The sequence below is a fragment of the Durio zibethinus genome, chromosome 5 (assembly GCF_047325235.1).
Source record: "Durio zibethinus cultivar Kanyao isolate XHJ-2024 chromosome 5, ASM4732523v1, whole genome shotgun sequence".
NCBI lineage: Eukaryota > Viridiplantae > Streptophyta > Magnoliopsida > Malvales > Malvaceae > Durio > Durio zibethinus.
The window spans coordinates 5,191,927-5,209,762 of NC_143166.1; the positions used below are offsets into that span (position 1 = coordinate 5,191,927).

General features: G+C 29.9%; 2 protein-coding genes and 1 pseudogene across 5 annotated transcripts; 2 read left to right on the forward strand and 1 right to left on the reverse strand.

The window, feature by feature from the left end:
- The first annotated feature begins 6 nt into the window (after positions 1–6).
- On the forward strand, positions 7–5,011 carry LOC111282062 (protein PECTIC ARABINOGALACTAN SYNTHESIS-RELATED-like). 2 transcript variants are annotated; one of them, XM_022869981.2, is made up of 11 exons: positions 7–373; positions 654–704; positions 793–883; positions 1,215–1,291; positions 1,908–1,996; positions 2,191–2,310; positions 2,942–3,058; positions 3,197–3,340; positions 3,417–3,540; positions 3,638–3,829; positions 4,232–5,011. In XM_022869981.2, the coding sequence occupies exons 1-11, from the start codon at positions 71–73 to the stop codon at positions 4,589–4,591; spliced, it is 1,668 nt and encodes a 555-aa protein (XP_022725716.2). In that variant the 5' UTR covers positions 7–70; the 3' UTR covers positions 4,592–5,011. The 2 variants fall into 2 exon arrangements, with proteins under 2 accessions (XP_022725716.2, XP_089616874.1); XM_089760748.1 differs by lacking the exon at positions 654–704.
- A 3,598-nt stretch (positions 5,012–8,609) lies between these two features.
- Positions 8,610–10,426, forward strand: LOC111282764 (sufE-like protein 2, chloroplastic pseudogene; annotated as a pseudogene). 2 transcript variants are annotated; one of them, XR_016342458.1, is made up of 2 exons: positions 8,610–9,430; positions 10,036–10,426. The product of XR_016342458.1 is annotated as a sufE-like protein 2, chloroplastic pseudogene, transcript variant X1 (transcript). The 2 variants fall into 2 exon arrangements; XR_016342459.1 differs by having other exon boundaries at positions 8,610–9,405.
- A 1,136-nt stretch (positions 10,427–11,562) lies between these two features.
- LOC111282830 (thaumatin-like protein 1b) lies at positions 11,563–12,681 on the reverse strand. Its single transcript, XM_089761475.1, has 2 exons — positions 12,624–12,681; positions 11,563–12,485 (listed from the first exon to the last, which is right to left on the reverse strand). The coding sequence occupies exons 1-2, from the start codon at positions 12,679–12,681 to the stop codon at positions 11,809–11,811; spliced, it is 735 nt and encodes a 244-aa protein (XP_089617601.1). The 3' UTR covers positions 11,563–11,808.
- Between the last annotated feature and the right edge of the window lie 5,155 nt (positions 12,682–17,836).

A 17,836-nucleotide genomic window follows, 5' to 3' on the forward strand; every position in this document is an offset into this window, starting at 1 on the left:
GTCACCAAAATCCTAGTCTAAGAAGCGGAAGCACAGCTTTCGAAAGCTGGCTTACAGTCCGAAGCGAGCCATGGCTGAGCTGAGGCACTCCAGCAGCTCGCTCGGGAGCCGAGCCACGTCTTCTCCAAGGAAACGCGACGAGGACGCCTCTCCTCTTGTCCACGATCACATCCCTCAAGATGACGACGACGATCACCCTCGCCATTCTTTACGAGATCGTGACCGTTCGTTTTGGTCGCAAATTCACTCCTTTTTCCCTTTCTTTAACGACGATCCAAGGGATTCTCAACACGCCTCCAGGATCTTGCTTCTCTTGATCCTTTTCATCGCCATTATTGGATTGATCTCCATTTTCTCGATCTTACATCGATTAGTAAGAAACCGATTCACTTTGTTTTTAAATAGTTTAATACTCTACTTTTTTCTAGATTTTTTTTTTGTGTTGCATAGGAATTTCAGATTTAAATGATTCTTATTTTTTAAATAATAGTAATTGATTTTTGGGAAAAAAATTAAATGGAGTGAGCTAGCAGGTTAAGTATAATTAAAGTTTAGCTTATTGGGTTTTTTTTTTAATGGAAATTGCGAGGCCAACTTTTTTCCTAGATTTGTTTTGTGTTACCAATTCTAATATCACTGTTACGTTATTGTAGAATTCCCCTTATTTGTGTAAAAAAGATGGCATTGTTCTTCACTGTCCGCGTGTAAGTTTCTGACGGATCTTGTTCTGGTTGTAATTATTTTTCTGACTTCTTGTTGGATTGGTTGTAAAATGTGTTTTATGCTTTCTAGGTTAAGGAGAATCCTTCACTCTGGAAGAATCCTTTCTCTGCAACTACTTCTTGGAAGCCTTGTGCTGAGCGCCGTGTTAGTGGAATACCAGGTATCTATGGGTTCCTCTTTTTCGTACTGTGTATTTGCTATCACCCACATTTTGTGAAATGCATTTAAGAAATGTTTGTTACTTCGAAATGTGTGTACTAATTTCTGTTTTGGGTTGGAGAAAAGTTTTTTTTTTTTTTTTTGCTTCTACTATTTGTATATATCTTCTCAAGATAGAACAGTGCTAAGTTGTATGTTTTGGTCATAAATGCCTAGTTTGCTCTAAACTTTTTCAGACATGTTACCAATTACATTCCTGATTTATGAAGTTGTTTCATTTTCTTGTTCATATTATCACAGCTTATGTTAGTGACTCCTTAACTATTGTGCAGACCTTCCTCCTGAGAATGAAACAAGTGGTTATATATTTATTCATGCCGAGGGTGGTCTAAATCAGCAAAGAATTGCGGTATAGATTCTTTTCTTCGTATTGCAACCTGATTGTGTTGTTTCCTTATCATTTTTCCAATTTTCATTTTTCTAATGTATCTTATGGAGTTGGAAGCAGGTCATAAGTCTTTTTGAATGGTTGAATTATAAAATTACTGATACTTACGTTTAGTGTCACTAACTTGGTGTTAAAGATCTTGTCTCACCTTGCAATTCGAAAGTGTTATGATGTTGTCACTTTGATGACTGTAACTTAAAAACCTATGAAATAGAGAGTCTAAAATTACATTATTTTGCTGACTTTGGCTTGCCTATTGTGTCCTGGGGACTTCTTTTGGTGTCAAATTCTTATGATACCAGTAATTAATGTGAATAAAGAACAAAGATGATTATAAGACATCAGTGCCTAAGATGAGAATCTGTAAATAAAGTGCTTTCTAAAGTACTTTTGCTGGTTGGTTCTATCCTGATTTGTTCATCTTAGTCTTGGTTCTATTCTCATTTTATGATTTCCCAATACCTTTTTAACTGTCCTTAAAATGGAACTTTCACCGAATGATTTCTGAAAATTCTACTGATTTGGTATCTTTAATGGCCAGCAACAAACTTATGAACTTATTGCATATTCCTTGCAGATATGTAATGCAGTGGCTGTGGCCAAAATTATGAATGCCACACTTATCTTGCCGGTTCTGAAACAGGACCAGATTTGGAAAGACCAAACGTGAGATTTCTTGTCCAATTACCTTATACTTGCTGTTGGTCTTGTGCACATGATTGTTATAACCATTGTAACATAAGTAGTCATATGCATATATATTAAAATAAATAAATAAATATAGATAAAAAGAAGTGACTGAGATTATTTGTTTATCAACAATACTTCTGTTTGTAATATATTTTTTCAATTATTTGCAGGAAATTTGAAGACATTTTTGATGTTGATCATTTCATTGACTACTTGAAGAATGACGTGCGAATTGTCCTCGACATACCCGAATGGTTTACTGACAAATCAGAATTATTTACAAGTATAAGGTGATTTTTGTCATGGTTCTCTGTGTTGCCTCTATGCTGGATTTTCTATTATAATTAGCCAGATTTCAACTGCTAATTTAGAAGCTATTTGCTTCTATGGATTTGCTTCAATCATGATGGCATCATTATTTTCCTCAATTTAATGATTATGACCTTATTATTGGCATGAGTCCCTGGAGACAAAAAGCTAGAGGTGGGGAAGATTTGGGTCCTCTGTGGGACTTTGAATGGACTTCTTTCATAATGACTTTTGGTAGACAACATAACTGAAATTTTCATTTCATTATTTTAGATTAACTGATAGAGTATGTTTATCTTTTACTTATTTTATTTCATTTTGGGAACAATGGCAACTTGTTGGCTTTTGCTGATTCTCTTCAAAAAGAAAACGTTAAAATAACATGTTGCTCATGTCTTAGTTCATATTGATTCATTGTGACCTTCATCTTGCTACATGTGTATCATATTTTGTTTGGAACTTGTAGCCATTCAATCGTAGGCTTTTTTGGGTAATAATATCTTTGGACTCCAAACATGACATGAGAATTTATAAAGCATGTCTTATAGAAATTTTTTCCAACCTTTTGCAACCGGAATTGTTTTCATGGAGAGATTTTGTGATGTGTAATAGATGGACTGTGAAGAACATTCCAAAATATGCACCAGCGCAATTTTACATTGACAATGTGCTGCCTCGGATCAAAGAGAAGAGAATAATGGTGCTAAAACCTTTTGTTGATAGACTTGGGTAAGTCATGGATGTTATAGATCTGTGTATTATGACTACTTTCAAAAGTTTTCCTTTCATATAAGAATGTTAGCTTGGTTGTTAATTATCTTATCCACCGCTCTATTTCCTTCCCTATGTCACTTGGATAATGTTCAGGTATGATAATGTCCCTCCAGAAATCAACAGGCTAAGATGCTGGGTCAATTATCATGCTCTTAAATTTCTTCCTGAGCTTGAGCAAATGGCAGATTTATTGGTCTCAAGGATGAGGAACCGCACAGGAAGTCCAAATCCTTACATGTATGTATCATTTCAGTTAATATGCTGAATTGCTGCTATATTAACTCCAAATTAACTAACAGTTCATTTCATTCAGGGCTCTACATCTTAGGTTTGAGAAAGGGATGGTGGGCCTATCATTCTGCGATTTTGTTGGGACCACGGAGGAGAAAGATAGAATGTCAGAATACAGAAAAAAAGAATGGCCTCGACGGTATAAGGTGATTTAGCACAACTTGCTTTTTCAGCTTGTCGGTTTAGTAAGAACCAAAAATTGGCCTGGATTATTTCTTATCTTTGTAGTGACTGGGAATACAGAATGGATCCCATCTCTGGCAGCTCGCACTGCAGAAGCAGAAGGAGGGACGGTGTCCTCTTGAACCTGGGGAAGTGGCAGTGATTCTTCGGACAATGGGTTATCCCAAGGAAACACAGATTTATGTTGCTTCTGGCCAGGTTTATGGTGGTCAGAACCAGATGGCACCCTTAAGGAACATGTTTCCAAATCTGGTACGTGCTTTGTTAATCTTATCTATGTATGAATCCTAGAAAATCTTCTTGTCTGGAATCACTTTTCCATATCCAAATACAATAGTACTAATAATCTTTTAAATTATTTGTAACATTTTCTAATGTTCTAGTATGTAGTATTTTATCCATCTGGGGAGTTTCTCTGACCGTGCTACTGCCCCTAACTGTATTACATTTAAATCTGGTAGTGGTAAAGCTTGTATACCTGCACGGATTTGTTAGTTAACAAACAGGAAATATATCAGACACTGCAATGCAAGTAGTTTGGACTTGACGAATTGGAAACTGACTGTCAGGCTTTATTTTCCTTTTTCTTTTATTTTCATGAAAATAAATTCTCTCTTTTTGCAAAGATGCTCATTACAAGGCTTTATATAACAGGTTACCAAGGAGGAGTTGGCAAGTAAGGAGGAGGTAGCTGTTTTCAGGAAGCATGTAACAAGCTTGGCGGCACTTGACTTCTTGGTCTGCCTGAAGTCTGACGTGTTCGTGATGACCCATGGAGGTAACTTTGCTAAATTGATTATAGGGGCTAGAAGGTACATGGGTCACCGTCAAAAATCCATAAAACCAGACAAGGGCCTTATGTCTAAATCTTTCGGGGATCCTTATATGGGCTGGGCAACTTTTGTTGAGGACGTGGTCGTCACCCACCAGACCCGAACTGGATTGCCAGAAGCGACTTTCCCTAACTATGACCTTTGGGAGAACCCCCTGACCCCGTGCATGTGTAAAGCCTGATAGCACGTATTTCTTTTCGTTACTTATTTATTCTTGAGGAGCTTCACCGAAAGGAAACTGCATATCTGCATTTGACAAATGAAAATTCTTTTATCAACGAGCTATTAGGAGGGAACAAAGCAGACCAACCAATAAAGTTCTTTGCCTGGAGAAGAGTTGAGACTTGGGAATGGAGTGCAGACAGGCATTGCCCTTTGGGAGCATGATCGTGAGGGCTGCCTCTGCGGCCTGGACACCCAGCACTAGCAGTTTTGTCTCTAAAAACAACAGATAGTTTTAACATATTTATCTATCGATTTTAGCATATTTCATATTTGTCACAAAAGACAGTAGATTACTTTTTATCTTTTAAGTATCAGGACGACGTGTAAAATATTAGTGAAATGTAGAAGGAAGAGAAATCATTTCCCCCTGCTCCTATATTTTGTCGTGGAAGGGTTTCTTGGTTACAGCCTACATTGTAACAAAAAAAAAAAAAAAAAGGTTTGCTTTAAAATCAACAATGGATTTGAGCTTTCTAGGAAAGACTGGACATGGCTCAAAAGAAACCGGGCTAGTCTTAAAGAGCATGGCAATGTGTTGGCTTGGTTGTTAAGTGATAAAATGCTCGAGACGCGATGAAGAACCTACAAATGTCTGATGTTGAAGTACGTGACGTGAACAATAATCGACACGCCAGTACCATAGTTGAATAAATGGTGTGAGAAAATCTGAAAGCATGAAGATGATGATTTAACTAACTTTTTAGTTGTCTCTTTGGTAAAATGTATTAACTTTCTAATATGAATCAGAGACGAGAAAATGAAAATAAATTTTTTAAGGGAAATTCAATTTTGAGGTTTTATCGCCATTCAACTTCAATTACATTAGATTGTAGCAGTGTCTATATTTATACAGACTTCAGCATTTAAAAAATAAGAAAAAAAAAGATAAACATCATCAAAACTTAAAATAAAAACAAAATGAAATATAATCTTACATATAAAAATATCCAAATTGATAAAACTTAAAAAAGGAACAAATCAACTTATTAATAATGGGTTTGATAAAAAATAAAGATAATAAGTAAACTAATGCTTTTAACTCTTGGCTTTTTGGTTAGTTATGCATAGAAATATAAGAGTAGAAATTAGCTGAAACAAAATTTCGAGACACAAACAAGCCTAGCATTGCGTTGTCCCATATAATGCAGCTAAGGTTTCTTGGCAAGTTATTTCTTCCCTTTTTGTCTGTTGCCTCAACTTTTAGCCAATAATAGAGTGCAATCACACCAATTCCTTAGTCCATGAAGCAAAGCAACAGTGGAGAAATCAAACTATAAATTAAATATCAACGGAATCAAACAAACGAAGATTCAAGATTCCATTTCGTCACCATCAATTATGTCACACTTATTAGATTTATTAGTAATTGCTTGAATAAATTATTCAAAACCAAACTCAGATTCCAACGTTTAATTTAATGCTTGACACGTGTTTATTTTTAATTTAAGAGTTGGCTTTCAAATAAAATAAAATGAAATGAAACTATTTAAACTGCATATTTGCCATTTGGCCTTTACACTTTTGGAAATTATAAATCAAGACTTTGCATCTAGACCCCCAACAGGCGGCCTAGCTTAATGCTTTGCTTTTTATGCTTTACCCCACTTCATTTGATAATAATGATTTTGAATAAACAAGTGAAAGGAAACATGATTTCATGCCTATATATTATTTGTTAATTCAACCATGATCGGATGAGTTTCCACATTTGCAAAAGAATGAAAAAGTAATAATTTTATCACTGACTGATTAATTAAATTGATTAATATTTATTTTTTTTTATGAAGAGATTTTAAATTTAAATTTTGTTGATGATTATTTGTTAAAATCATTTTGAATACATAATTTATAATTATTTATTTTAAGTTGTTAAGTATGACATGTAGATAACTGAACAACTTATCTACCATTGAATCTTTCGAAAAAAAAAAAAAAAAAACAATGATTTTTGCTTTTCTATTTCTATTAATCTTTTCAAAACCTCTTTTTATAATTTTTATTTTTTATTTTTGAAAGTAGAAAGGTGTAGGATGGCCAAGAAAGAAAAAGGAAAAAAGGCATAATGTGTGACTGGAACAAAAGCACTTAAAAATTTCTTTGAAATGATTAAATATTAAAAATTTTTATTTTTATTGATAACAAAAATCTTAAACTTATTCATTTTAATTACATATATTTATTTATTATTTTATTTTACTTTTTAACATTTTTTTAAATTGAAAATATTAAAATTTAAGTAGCAAAATTAATAACATAAAAAACCTTAATTAACTCTTAATGTACACATTATTAAACCTTGATTTAACGAAGCATTCAACTAGCTAATAAATGAAATTTTACTACACAGACGTGCTTTCCTTTTCAAAATTAATATTAAAAACTTAAAAATGGTTAGCACATCAATTATCATATATAATTAACAAAAAGTTAGGGGCCATGTTCTTGGAACTAATAATCTTTTTATATAGTTATCGTCATCGCTCACATAAGAAACCAAATCTACAATTTAAAAATAGACATGCGATAGACTTAAACGTATATAAAGTAACAAAATGTAAGTCATAAAATCATTATAAAATTATTAGGAATAATATGTCGGTCGATATAAAATTATTATATGAACAATTAAACTAAATCTTGATTCATATAAAATTATTATTTTACAGATTCAGATTTCAAAGAAAAATATAATATTAATTTTGTTGGTACAGTTTTTTTTTATTTGAAATAATGTTTATAGAATAAATTAAATAATTAATTAATAAATTATAACTTAATTAAATAATTAAATTCACGTACAATAAAACTTAAACATGAACTTTAAGATTTTAAGACATCTTCCTTATCATTAAATCAAAACTTCATTAACTTTGAGTGTATTAGGATGAACAACTAGATTAGTTTTGATGACATTAAAAATTGTGGTGAATGTAAGATTAATTAGTGTAATAGTGCGATTAAATTAATGATAAGATATATATTTAAATGTAAAAAATAATGGTGGAAATAAGATAAATTATAATAAAAAATAATTATTAAAGATATTATATTAAAATTATATACAATAATTTTAGATTATTTCAAATTTATAACATTAATCAATAATTAAAAATTATTAAATTATTTTAAGATCAAATAAAATTTTTTATAATAAATAATTAAAATTAATAATAATATATTAAATTAAGAAAATTATTTTATATTTTTAAATAACAATCAAAACTAAAAATTAAAAAAAACTAAATTATAAAGATTTTTTTATATTTATAATATAAACTAAAAGGTAAAAATAAAAATTAAAAAAATAAAGTTACAGGCCAGTTGGCCACTAGAGCGAAACATTCCAGTGTCCAACCGGCACAATTTCCACCGGCTTTTGCATCCAAACGGATGTTAAGAGCCGATTGACACAAAAATCTTTGACAATCTCAGCTCCATTGGAGGTCCAATTAAATCCAAAGGGAACCGTTATCAGTATAGTTCCTTACTAATAGAATATTTGGAAAAATATTTTGGCAAGTTCCTAATTTTTCCAACCAAGCCCCGAAAAAACTTTTCTGAGTATGCTAACTGAGAGCGTATAACTTATAATTATTATATTAAAATTAACGAATTACATTCTAAAATATTATAAGGTTTATGAAAATATTATATAAAATTTATATTTAATAATGGATTTTTAAATAATTTTAAATTATAATTAGACAATTATGATATTATAATAAAAGGAATGATAGAAAAAATCACCCAAACTAAATATAAAAATAATATTATGGGTCCAAAATCCAATTGTCGATTTTTTTTTTTTTTGGCGCATCATTTTTAATGCCAACCCCTTTCTTCTCATTATGTATACGTCAGCTGCGCCACTTCAATTTCGAAGAAAAATCTCAGACACAGACAAGACAGCGGATCTGGCGGCTTGGTTTAAGAATCGTTTTCTATTTTACTTGTTCAACTATAGCGAACTTCTCGCTCTCTCCTTTCATTTTTTCTCTTTGGGTATTTCTTTGCCTTTTCCCTAATTTCCACTTATCTTCATTTTTTTTCGATCCAAACATGATCTGCTCATCCGTTAGAACTAGCCCTTATATTCCCTGCTATTGCTTCAGTGATAAACACTATTGCCCTAACACTAAAAAGATTCAAATAAAATTTCCCAGAGTAAATAAATCAAAATTCTTATGTAAATCAGCTGGTTCAGATAAGATATTCGCTGTTTCTTCTTGTTCAACGACGATTGAAACTCCTTTGGATACTACGTACAGACAAGGAGTTTCGGACAAGATTCAGCTTTTGGTTTCAGAATTCAAGTCTTTAACAAAGCCAATCGATCGCGTGAAACGGCTCTTACATTACGCAGAGATGCTTGCTCCTTTTGACGAGTCGGCTCGGGTGCCCGCCAACCAAGTCAAGGGTTGCACCACTCAGGTGTGGCTCGACGCCAGAATAGACAAAAATGGAAAGGCAAGGTTTCGAGCGGACAGTGATTCGGAGATTACGAAAGGATACTGTTCGTGTCTGATATGGATGATGGACGGTGCCGATCCCGAAGAGGTTGTGGGAGTGAGGGCGGAGGATTTGGTGGAGTTGAACGTTGGCGTCCACGGGAAGGCCCAATCGAGAGTGAACACCTGGCAGAACGTGTTGATTAGTATGCGGGATAAAACGGAGGCCTTGGTGGTGGAGAGAAAGGGGAAGCTGCCTCAGCTGAGGCCATTTCCTACATTCCTTGTCGGCTCTGATCATTGCAGTTACACCAGCGTTTAGGTTGTCTTTGGTTTCTCTATCTTCGGTAATTTCAGGATCTGTATATGAAATTTTAAGTAGTATTTTTTTCAGTAGTATATAATTTTCGTATATATAAAGAATATTTACTGATAGATTTAGTAATTTGTATTTGCATATTTTTTATTTTATATTAAATATGTATAAAATATAAAAATTATTATTTTATAATTTAAGTCGACACATTAACATGAAAGGCATTTTTTTTTTATTAAATTTATATATTTTTTAATTAATAAATTTTTATATCGTCTTTTATTATATTTTTTAGTTAAGTAGTAGTAGGAATATGAATAATTTCGATGGGGTTGTTGAAAATTTGAATAGAAGGATATTTTTCCAAAAAGAAATGGTGGGTCATTGACCAATATATATTTGGACAAAGCTGCTAGAAAGGGAAGATTTTGGAACAAATATGAAAAAAAACAAAAAAAAAAGAAAATCTCTTTTGGCTTATTCAGTTATTCCAATAGTAATTTTCTATCTTTCCAGAACTAATTAAGTTGCCTCTCAATTCTCATTATACATCATTGTAACTTGTTGGTAGAAATTTTTTTTGTTCATAACTTATTAGTAGACATTTGGACTCATAATATTTGGAAATTGGTGTAGGGGTGTATGAAAGAGATGATCATCTACAAGCAACAATTTCAGAGGGAGCTAAGTGATGGGGTCAATAGAGTAAAATTGTATGGTTCTTGAAAATGGAGGCCTGCATGCTTCAAAAGAATTTAGGAAAAGGGATGCTATATTTGTTAATTTACAAAGAAGGGAAAGTAGGAGTCGTCTTCCCCATGTTGAATTACGTAAAGAAAAAAAAAAAGACATAATTTGAAGTTCAGCCAAAAGTGTGTTTGACATTGCATTATTGCAGTGTATGTAAACTCTACTTATTGTAAGAGAAAAGAGAGTTGAAAAACAATGGATTTGCAACATTTGTTAGCGATTTGTGTTGTAAAACTCCAATCCAATTTAATGAAAAATCTTATAGAGTTGTGTATCATGACTTGTATTGCTTTGATTTTTTTTTTTTTTTTTAAACATGTTCGACACACATCCAAACAAATATGGGAACGGAGATTTAACCTTCTAAAGAAAAAAAAAAACCCTTGGAAAATGTAGACAGTGGAATAGCATTCGACACTCACTGGAAATAGAGCAAACATCACAGAGATCATGCATGATTGCTCCATCCGATCGAGGACTGTGTCATTATGTGCATAAACACATGCTAATCAGCATTTGACAATCATAGTAATTAGTTTTGACAAAAGTTTTACGCCAAACTGACTTATCTAATTTTTTGTTTTTTAATAAAGACTTATCTAATCCCTATCAGAAAGTCTGAATGACTGCATATGATCTTTTAGAAACTTAAAACCAGTTGTTACTAAAGCCACCCACCAGGTAAGGCGAGTTATTTTACTAGCAATCTACTAAAATTAGATAGGTTTAAATGATTCAATATCCAATTCCATTCTTCATATTTTGTAAAAACATTGATTACACTATAAGTTTGTTTTTTTTTTTTTTTGACAAAAGAGGTTACAGTCTGGAAATAAAAGAAAAGTCATCAATGCTCAAATTTTAATTTCAAATCTACTATATACTACTCTTGTTATGTGAATCAATGAAGTTAAACTCCAAAAATTAAATTTCATTCTTTAAATTCAATAGAAAATTGAAGTAATATGAACATATAAAGAATTAATATTTAATGCAAATAATGTATAGTGCTATACATTGTCAAACAATCATACGATGATACATCATGTATCTTGATTCTTGAATGATAGTAACAAGCATTCTTGTATTCCCTTGGATCAAAGACTTAAATATCCCCGATTTTTCAATAGGATTTTCCTTTATTCTTTGTATATGATGTATAGGCATAACATTTTGATCACAAAGTCTATATGCACATTATCTTGAACGTGATGAGGCAGTTGGAATTTTTTGCTCTTTTTATTTTTGGCTTGACCAGAATTTCATTGCTTTATGTGATAACCATTCTTAATTAATTTCTTATAATAGCATGATCGAATTGACAATCCAATTACGAAAATGCATTTAAAGAACGTGATGATAAAGCTGTACATATATAACTTGCTTGTCATTAGCCATTTGCAGTACTTCTTGAAGCTTCTTAGTTATCAAAATTGCAGGCCAAGAAGCAATGTGATCCAAATGAGAAGCCAGCGGCCAAGGGCTAAATATATTATTGCTATAAGCAATTACAAGAAGGTTTTCTAAACTCAACATCTAAAATCAATTACAAGAAATTAAATCAATAATAAAAAAGTTCTTAAAAAAAGCAAATGAAAAATCCAATTTGAAGATTATATTCTTGATCATAACATTGGTATAGATCTAGAAAAATAATCTTCAAGGACAGAAAGTAATAACGTAATTAGCTCCACCAGTACATGATGCCAAAGCAGACTTATCATCATAAGCATAACTATAAGCCTGAGGGCATTGGCTTTTGAAAATATTAGAATAATTAGTAGGTGGGCATGTCTCCGGGGTACCAAAAGCACCTGTGCAGCAATACTGAGGTTGATTAAAGGCCAAACATGCGCTATTACAGGCAACAACTTCTCCATCAGACCCTTTAACCTGTAATTCCTGAGGGCAAACAGCATTCACATTGGCGGTGCAGCTGACAGGGATGCAACCACTCGAACCGGCCAATTGTGGGGCGACTGAAAGAGGCAAGTTAAAGCCATCAACGAGGCTAATGTCAAAAAAATCTCGTCCATTGTTTGCTGCGAGGGTGAATTCTGCCAGGGATACTGGTGGGATCCCACCAGCTCCGTTACATGAAACCTGACCAGAGCCACAGTCTCCGGTTGCACATTGGAACTTGCCATTGACGTTTGTGCATTGAGTTCGAGCCCAGAAGCGACCTGACCATGTTGCTGGAACGTCTAGGATCGATGAGGCTTTTGAGGCTAACTCAAAGCCAGTTGTGGATAATGCAGGACCCGAGCCTGTTAGAATTCCAGGCCAAACTGTGAAAGGGCAGTTGTTGTTTAAAGTGAATGTAGCTGATTTAGTCCCTGCATTAATTTGTGTATTGAACCAAATAATTAGCATCGATACTAGACATGAAAATCCCATAAAAAATAATTATTTCAATGACAAAAACCTTTTTCCAGAGAAAGAGCATAGAAAAAGGGGAAAAGGTTGAGATTTACCAGAGAAGAAGAAGATGGCTGCCAGGAAGTGGCCAAAGATAACCTGAGCCTTCATCATCATTAAAATTATTTTATTCTTTTGTTGAGATTATCGGTGTAGGCTTAAGAGGTGGGTGATCTCTTTATATATAAATAGAAGCCTAAGCCTAATGGTAATAATGTATGAATTTATATTTGATATATTATTAGTATATAAATTTTTTATATTATTAATGAATTGAATGATATCATCACATTAATAAAGTGAATCAAACGATATTATATCATTAATAAATAAATTTTTTTAAAAAATATTAATTTTTATATATTTTTTTAAAAATTAATATTTATTTATTAATAAAATAATATTGTTTAATATATTAATAATATATAAAATTTATATATGCATCAAATTTTAACTCATGATATAAATTAAAAGATTTCGTCATTAATCGTAAAGCGTCAAAGGTGAAGGTGTATCCAAGGCGATTGTTTTTGTTTTTTTCAACTCCAGCTTTACTAATACTGAATAAATCTCCTTAGATTTTATAGCTTTCAGGAATTTATTGCGTAACTTTCAGAAACAATTATTGCAAATATTTTAAGATTACCCGTTTTAGAGAAACATCGTGCTTAAGAAGAGAAATTTCAAGATTTTATACATTCTAGTCACTTTATTAATTACATTTATATTAAAATATTTTACAGAACATTTATATTTTAAATTAATTCTTTTAAAAACTACTCACTGCAGTCAATTATAGTCTTAACAGTCAAAATCACAGATTCATGCACTCGTAAGCCCATAAATTCAAATTCTTGACACATTGACGATGCTTCCAACGATTGGATACACGCATAAAAATTTAAGTATTTTTTTTTCCTCTTTCGATTTCAATTTGTGATAAAATTTTTGTTTAATCAAATCCAAAAATTAAATTAAATTACATTAGTATAATTGAAAATGAAAATATAAATTCGAAATGTTTAATACATTCGGAATTGAAATTCCATTCATAATGAATTTATCCGGAAATTAGATGTAGTTGGGAGGTGAGAGTTACAAGTTAATTTTATTAGAATGATAAAGCAATTCATTACAAGAATAATTTTGTGATAAAAAAATTATATTCTTTTTGCTGCAATGAACAGAATAATGTTTAGAATTACTCATATAAAAAATCACCTGCCTTGCACTTGGAAAATCCCCCATTCATCAAGGGATTTTCTAGATAAAGATGGTAATTAATTAGTTTTCTACATATAAGCTTTGGAAGATACATGTACTTCAGAACTACATCAGACTTGTGGAAGTCCATTAATTTCCTACCAAAAAAATAAAACCCAACTCAATTATGTATTAATCAGTTTGCCATTCAAAGAGTCACATTAAATCTTCTTTCTTCCAAATATCATATTTGATTAAAAGTTAAAACAAAAAATACAGTTAAATGAAATACAATACGATTTTCTTTCTTTTCTTTTACTTAATATAAGAGTTTATCTTTGATATACTGTCAGTATATACATTTTATATACTATTAGTAAATCATATGATACCACCTCATTAAAGAATAAAAAATCAATATTTAAAATAAATATTTAAAAAAATTATTTATTAATGAAGTGATACCATCTTATTTACTTTATTAATAAAATGGTATTATCTTATTCACTGACAACATATAAAATTCATATATTGATAATACATCATAAATCCTTAATATAAAGTATATTAAAAAATTAAATTTTAATTAATTCAATTGATTTGCATGATTACTTTTAAAAACTTATATTTAAAAGATTTAAAATTTAAATTATAATATTATAATAATTTTCTTGTTTTCAAATGACAGCTTTTTATGTAAAATAATATATTAGTGTACATATATAATAAAAATTAAAATTGCAACATTTGGTTCTTTTGGCTTGGTGTAAGGGCAACTACACGTCATTAGTCCTCTAAATAGTCACGTAATATATAGTTCTAATTTTTGCTTCCCAAATTATTATAAACCAAAATTAAACAAAGGAAACTAATTAATAAGTAACAAAATAATAAGTATCAACCTAAAGTTTTGTTCGTAATCATGCGTCATGATTACATTAATTCGTATAGTCCAAGAGATTTGACAATTCGGAATATAAAAGCATAAAAATCAATCTTCAACGACAGCATATTGAAATCTTTTACATATGAAGCACAAGTGAGAATAAGTAATGATTTAAATCTTAAATTTATTAAATAATATTTTATAAAATATCACATAAAATAATTAAATTAATCTTTAAATTCAATCACCTGTTTATTTAATAATCAATATTAAATTAATTTTCGAATTCAATCACCTGCTTATTCAATAATCAACTTTTTTTTTTTCCATCTCAACCCAAAGAATTCGTTGTTATCTGCCAAGACAAAAGACACGTATTATTTTTTAATTAATAGTCACATTTAAGATTTCAGCTCATCCATCATCACCTCTTTATATGATTTTTTAATATATTAAAAATCAAATTATAATTAAAATTAAAAATTTTATTAAAAATCATATTATTATCATCATTTTTATTATGTCTGACCAACCATATTCCTGTTTTTCATATAAAAAATCCAAGCATAAATCCAAGTTATTTACTAGCTAAATCAGTTGATTATTTTTTTTTTTATCAATTTACATGTTTTTGAAATTGATATTTAAAAATTATAAATTCAAAAAAATTCAAATGCGTAATGTTCCTTGATACAGATATATAATTAGATTAAAAAAATTAAAAATTAATTTAAAAAAAAAAAAGAAAAAAAAGCTATGCCGGTCCACGCAGGCCGAGCCTTTAAAACTATAAACAGAATCAATCATAAGAATGACATGCAAACAATGTGCATTGAAATTAGTGTTAATCTAAAGACAAAAAAAAAAAAAAAAACAACAGAAATAACAACTTCAGCAATGTCAGCAGTTGGGTGCCACGCAAAAAGTGAAACCTGAAAAATCCCCTGCCGAAGAAACAATCGAACAGCCTCTTCTTACTTGGAAGTAGTGACACCAATAATTTTCTCTTATGCTGGCCAATAAACATGACCAAGAGCCAGAGGAAGAGAAAGCGGCATAAAGTTACCGGCTTTCGAGTAAGTTGCCTTTCCATTGATAGGGTTCGAGTCTTATCATTTTTTACGACTATAATGGATGGAGACCTTTTTGCCAACTGTCCTTTTTGGTTGATTTTTAGGTAAAATTTTCTGGATTTAGATGTGAGCTTCCAAAGGGATCCAAACCTTTTGGCCCAGAAATTGGAGCTATGCTGCGTATTTGTTTATTTATAATTTGTATCACTCGTGATATAATTGGATTCTGTCAACACGAAAAATGTGCTTACCATGTTATTTTTTTAACTAAAAACCAAACCCAAATAGTTTTTCACTCCAAAATTTTCTTTCCCATGACCAAACAAAGCATAAAAATAATTGTTTATCTTAATTGAATTTTGGTTAAATGGTTAAAAAAAATTTTAAACAAAAATTTAATAATTATTTAAACTCTTATAATTTTATTATGATAAATTAAATTTTTAAATATCTATTTTTATCAATTAAGTTTTTATTAATTTAAAATTGATATTTTGTAAATATCTAATTTTATTTAATCAAAAGCTTAATTTGAATGAAAACACATATTTATAGATTTAATTTGATAAAAATAAATATTTAAAAATTCAATTAATTCAAATTAAAAATAAAAAATTTAATTAATTATAATAAAATATCAAAAACTTAAATAATTATTAAATTTTTATTTGAAAGCTTTTTCGATCCTTTTACCTTGAATTTTTTTTTTTTATTAAGAAGATAACATGTTTTGAATTCCACACTTTAAATCGGAAATCACTTATCATTTTAACAAAATGCACTAATGTTAGTTAATTTAACTTTTATTGTGTATAAGTTTAATTACGTAATTATGTTTTAGTTGATTAATATTGTATTTTTTGTATTTATAATTTCATAAAAAGGTAAAAATATATATCATTAATTTAAAAACAAAATAATAGTGAACACTTGACTAATTATAGTTGGTATACGAAACACTTCGTAATTAAAATAAATTAAATTACAATTTAGATTCCCTAATTTTAACATCATATCCCTCCGGCGCGCTTTATCCCTTCTTAAAAGTTAAAACCGTATTTTGAGTGAAGACCATCAGAGTCTTGCATTCCTCATTTCTTTGAGTGCTAACCTTTTTTTTTTTAATAAAAATTTATTTTTTTACATTTTATATGTAATAATTAAATTATAAATACTTATTTTATTAAACTCATAAATATTTTATAATAAAATTAATAATTTTTTATTTAATTTATTTAAATTAAACAAATTTAATATATACCAAACATAAAAATTTTATCATTTAAACAAATCAAACTTAAATATAATAAATAATTACTTATGAAACATAGCCGCTTCTAAACAACTTTAAAAATAAACCATCAACCAATGAATTCATACATGTTTAGGGGTGTAATCGATTAAGTTCGAGTTAATAAAATATTAAGTTTGAGTTCGAATTTAATTTAAAATTTAAAATTTGAAACTTGTTTCGAATTCGATAAAATTTTATTTTTTTAATTCGAGCTCAACTAAAGATAAAAATTAAATTACTCAAATTTACTTGATTAAATTCGATTAACATAAAAAAATAAGCTTAATTTTTATATTCGATAAAAATACGATTATTTATGTTTGAATTTAAAATTGAATTAGAGATATTTTATTAATTAAAATAATTAAAATATATTTAAATATAAAAATTAAATTAAATTTATGAATTATTTAAATCAAATATAAAAATTTAATTTAATTGATGAATTAAATTATTTAAATTTAAATTTAATTTAATAATAATTAAATTAAATTTAAATTATATTCTAATACGAATAATTTATAAATAATAATATATTATTTATATTTATATATATGTCCGTAGAAACAGATAAGGCAAAGATTCTGAAGACCATCCTTAAAGTCCAAAACCCAGAAGTCAAATAGTACACTGGCTCCACATAACATGGGGTACAGTTACAGTTGAACTCAACAATTTCACACATTCGGATAATTTCTTCACTTTTCTCTGTTGTTGAACCGTGCCCTTCACTTCCCTCCTTGCGCGTTAACTTTCTATTAGCCCATTTCTACTCCTTTTGGCTTTAAAATACGCATTGGGCTCCCATGTTCT

Coding starts and splice junctions, on each gene's coding strand:
- LOC111282830 (XM_089761475.1), bottom strand. CDS start 12,681: ATGATGAAGGCTCAGGTTATCTTTGGCCACTTCCTGGCAGCCATCTTC. Junction 12,486..12,623: donor AGCCATCTTCTTCTTCTCTG/GTAAATCTCAAC, acceptor AAATTAATGCAG/GGACTAAATCAGCTACATTC.
- LOC111282062 (XM_022869981.2), top strand. CDS start 71: ATGGCTGAGCTGAGGCACTCCAGCAGCTCGCTCGGGAGCCGAGCCACG. Junction 374..653: donor TCTCGATCTTACATCGATTA/GTAAGAAACCGA, acceptor ACGTTATTGTAG/AATTCCCCTTATTTGTGTAA. Junction 3,830..4,231: donor GGAACATGTTTCCAAATCTG/GTACGTGCTTTG, acceptor TTTATATAACAG/GTTACCAAGGAGGAGTTGGC.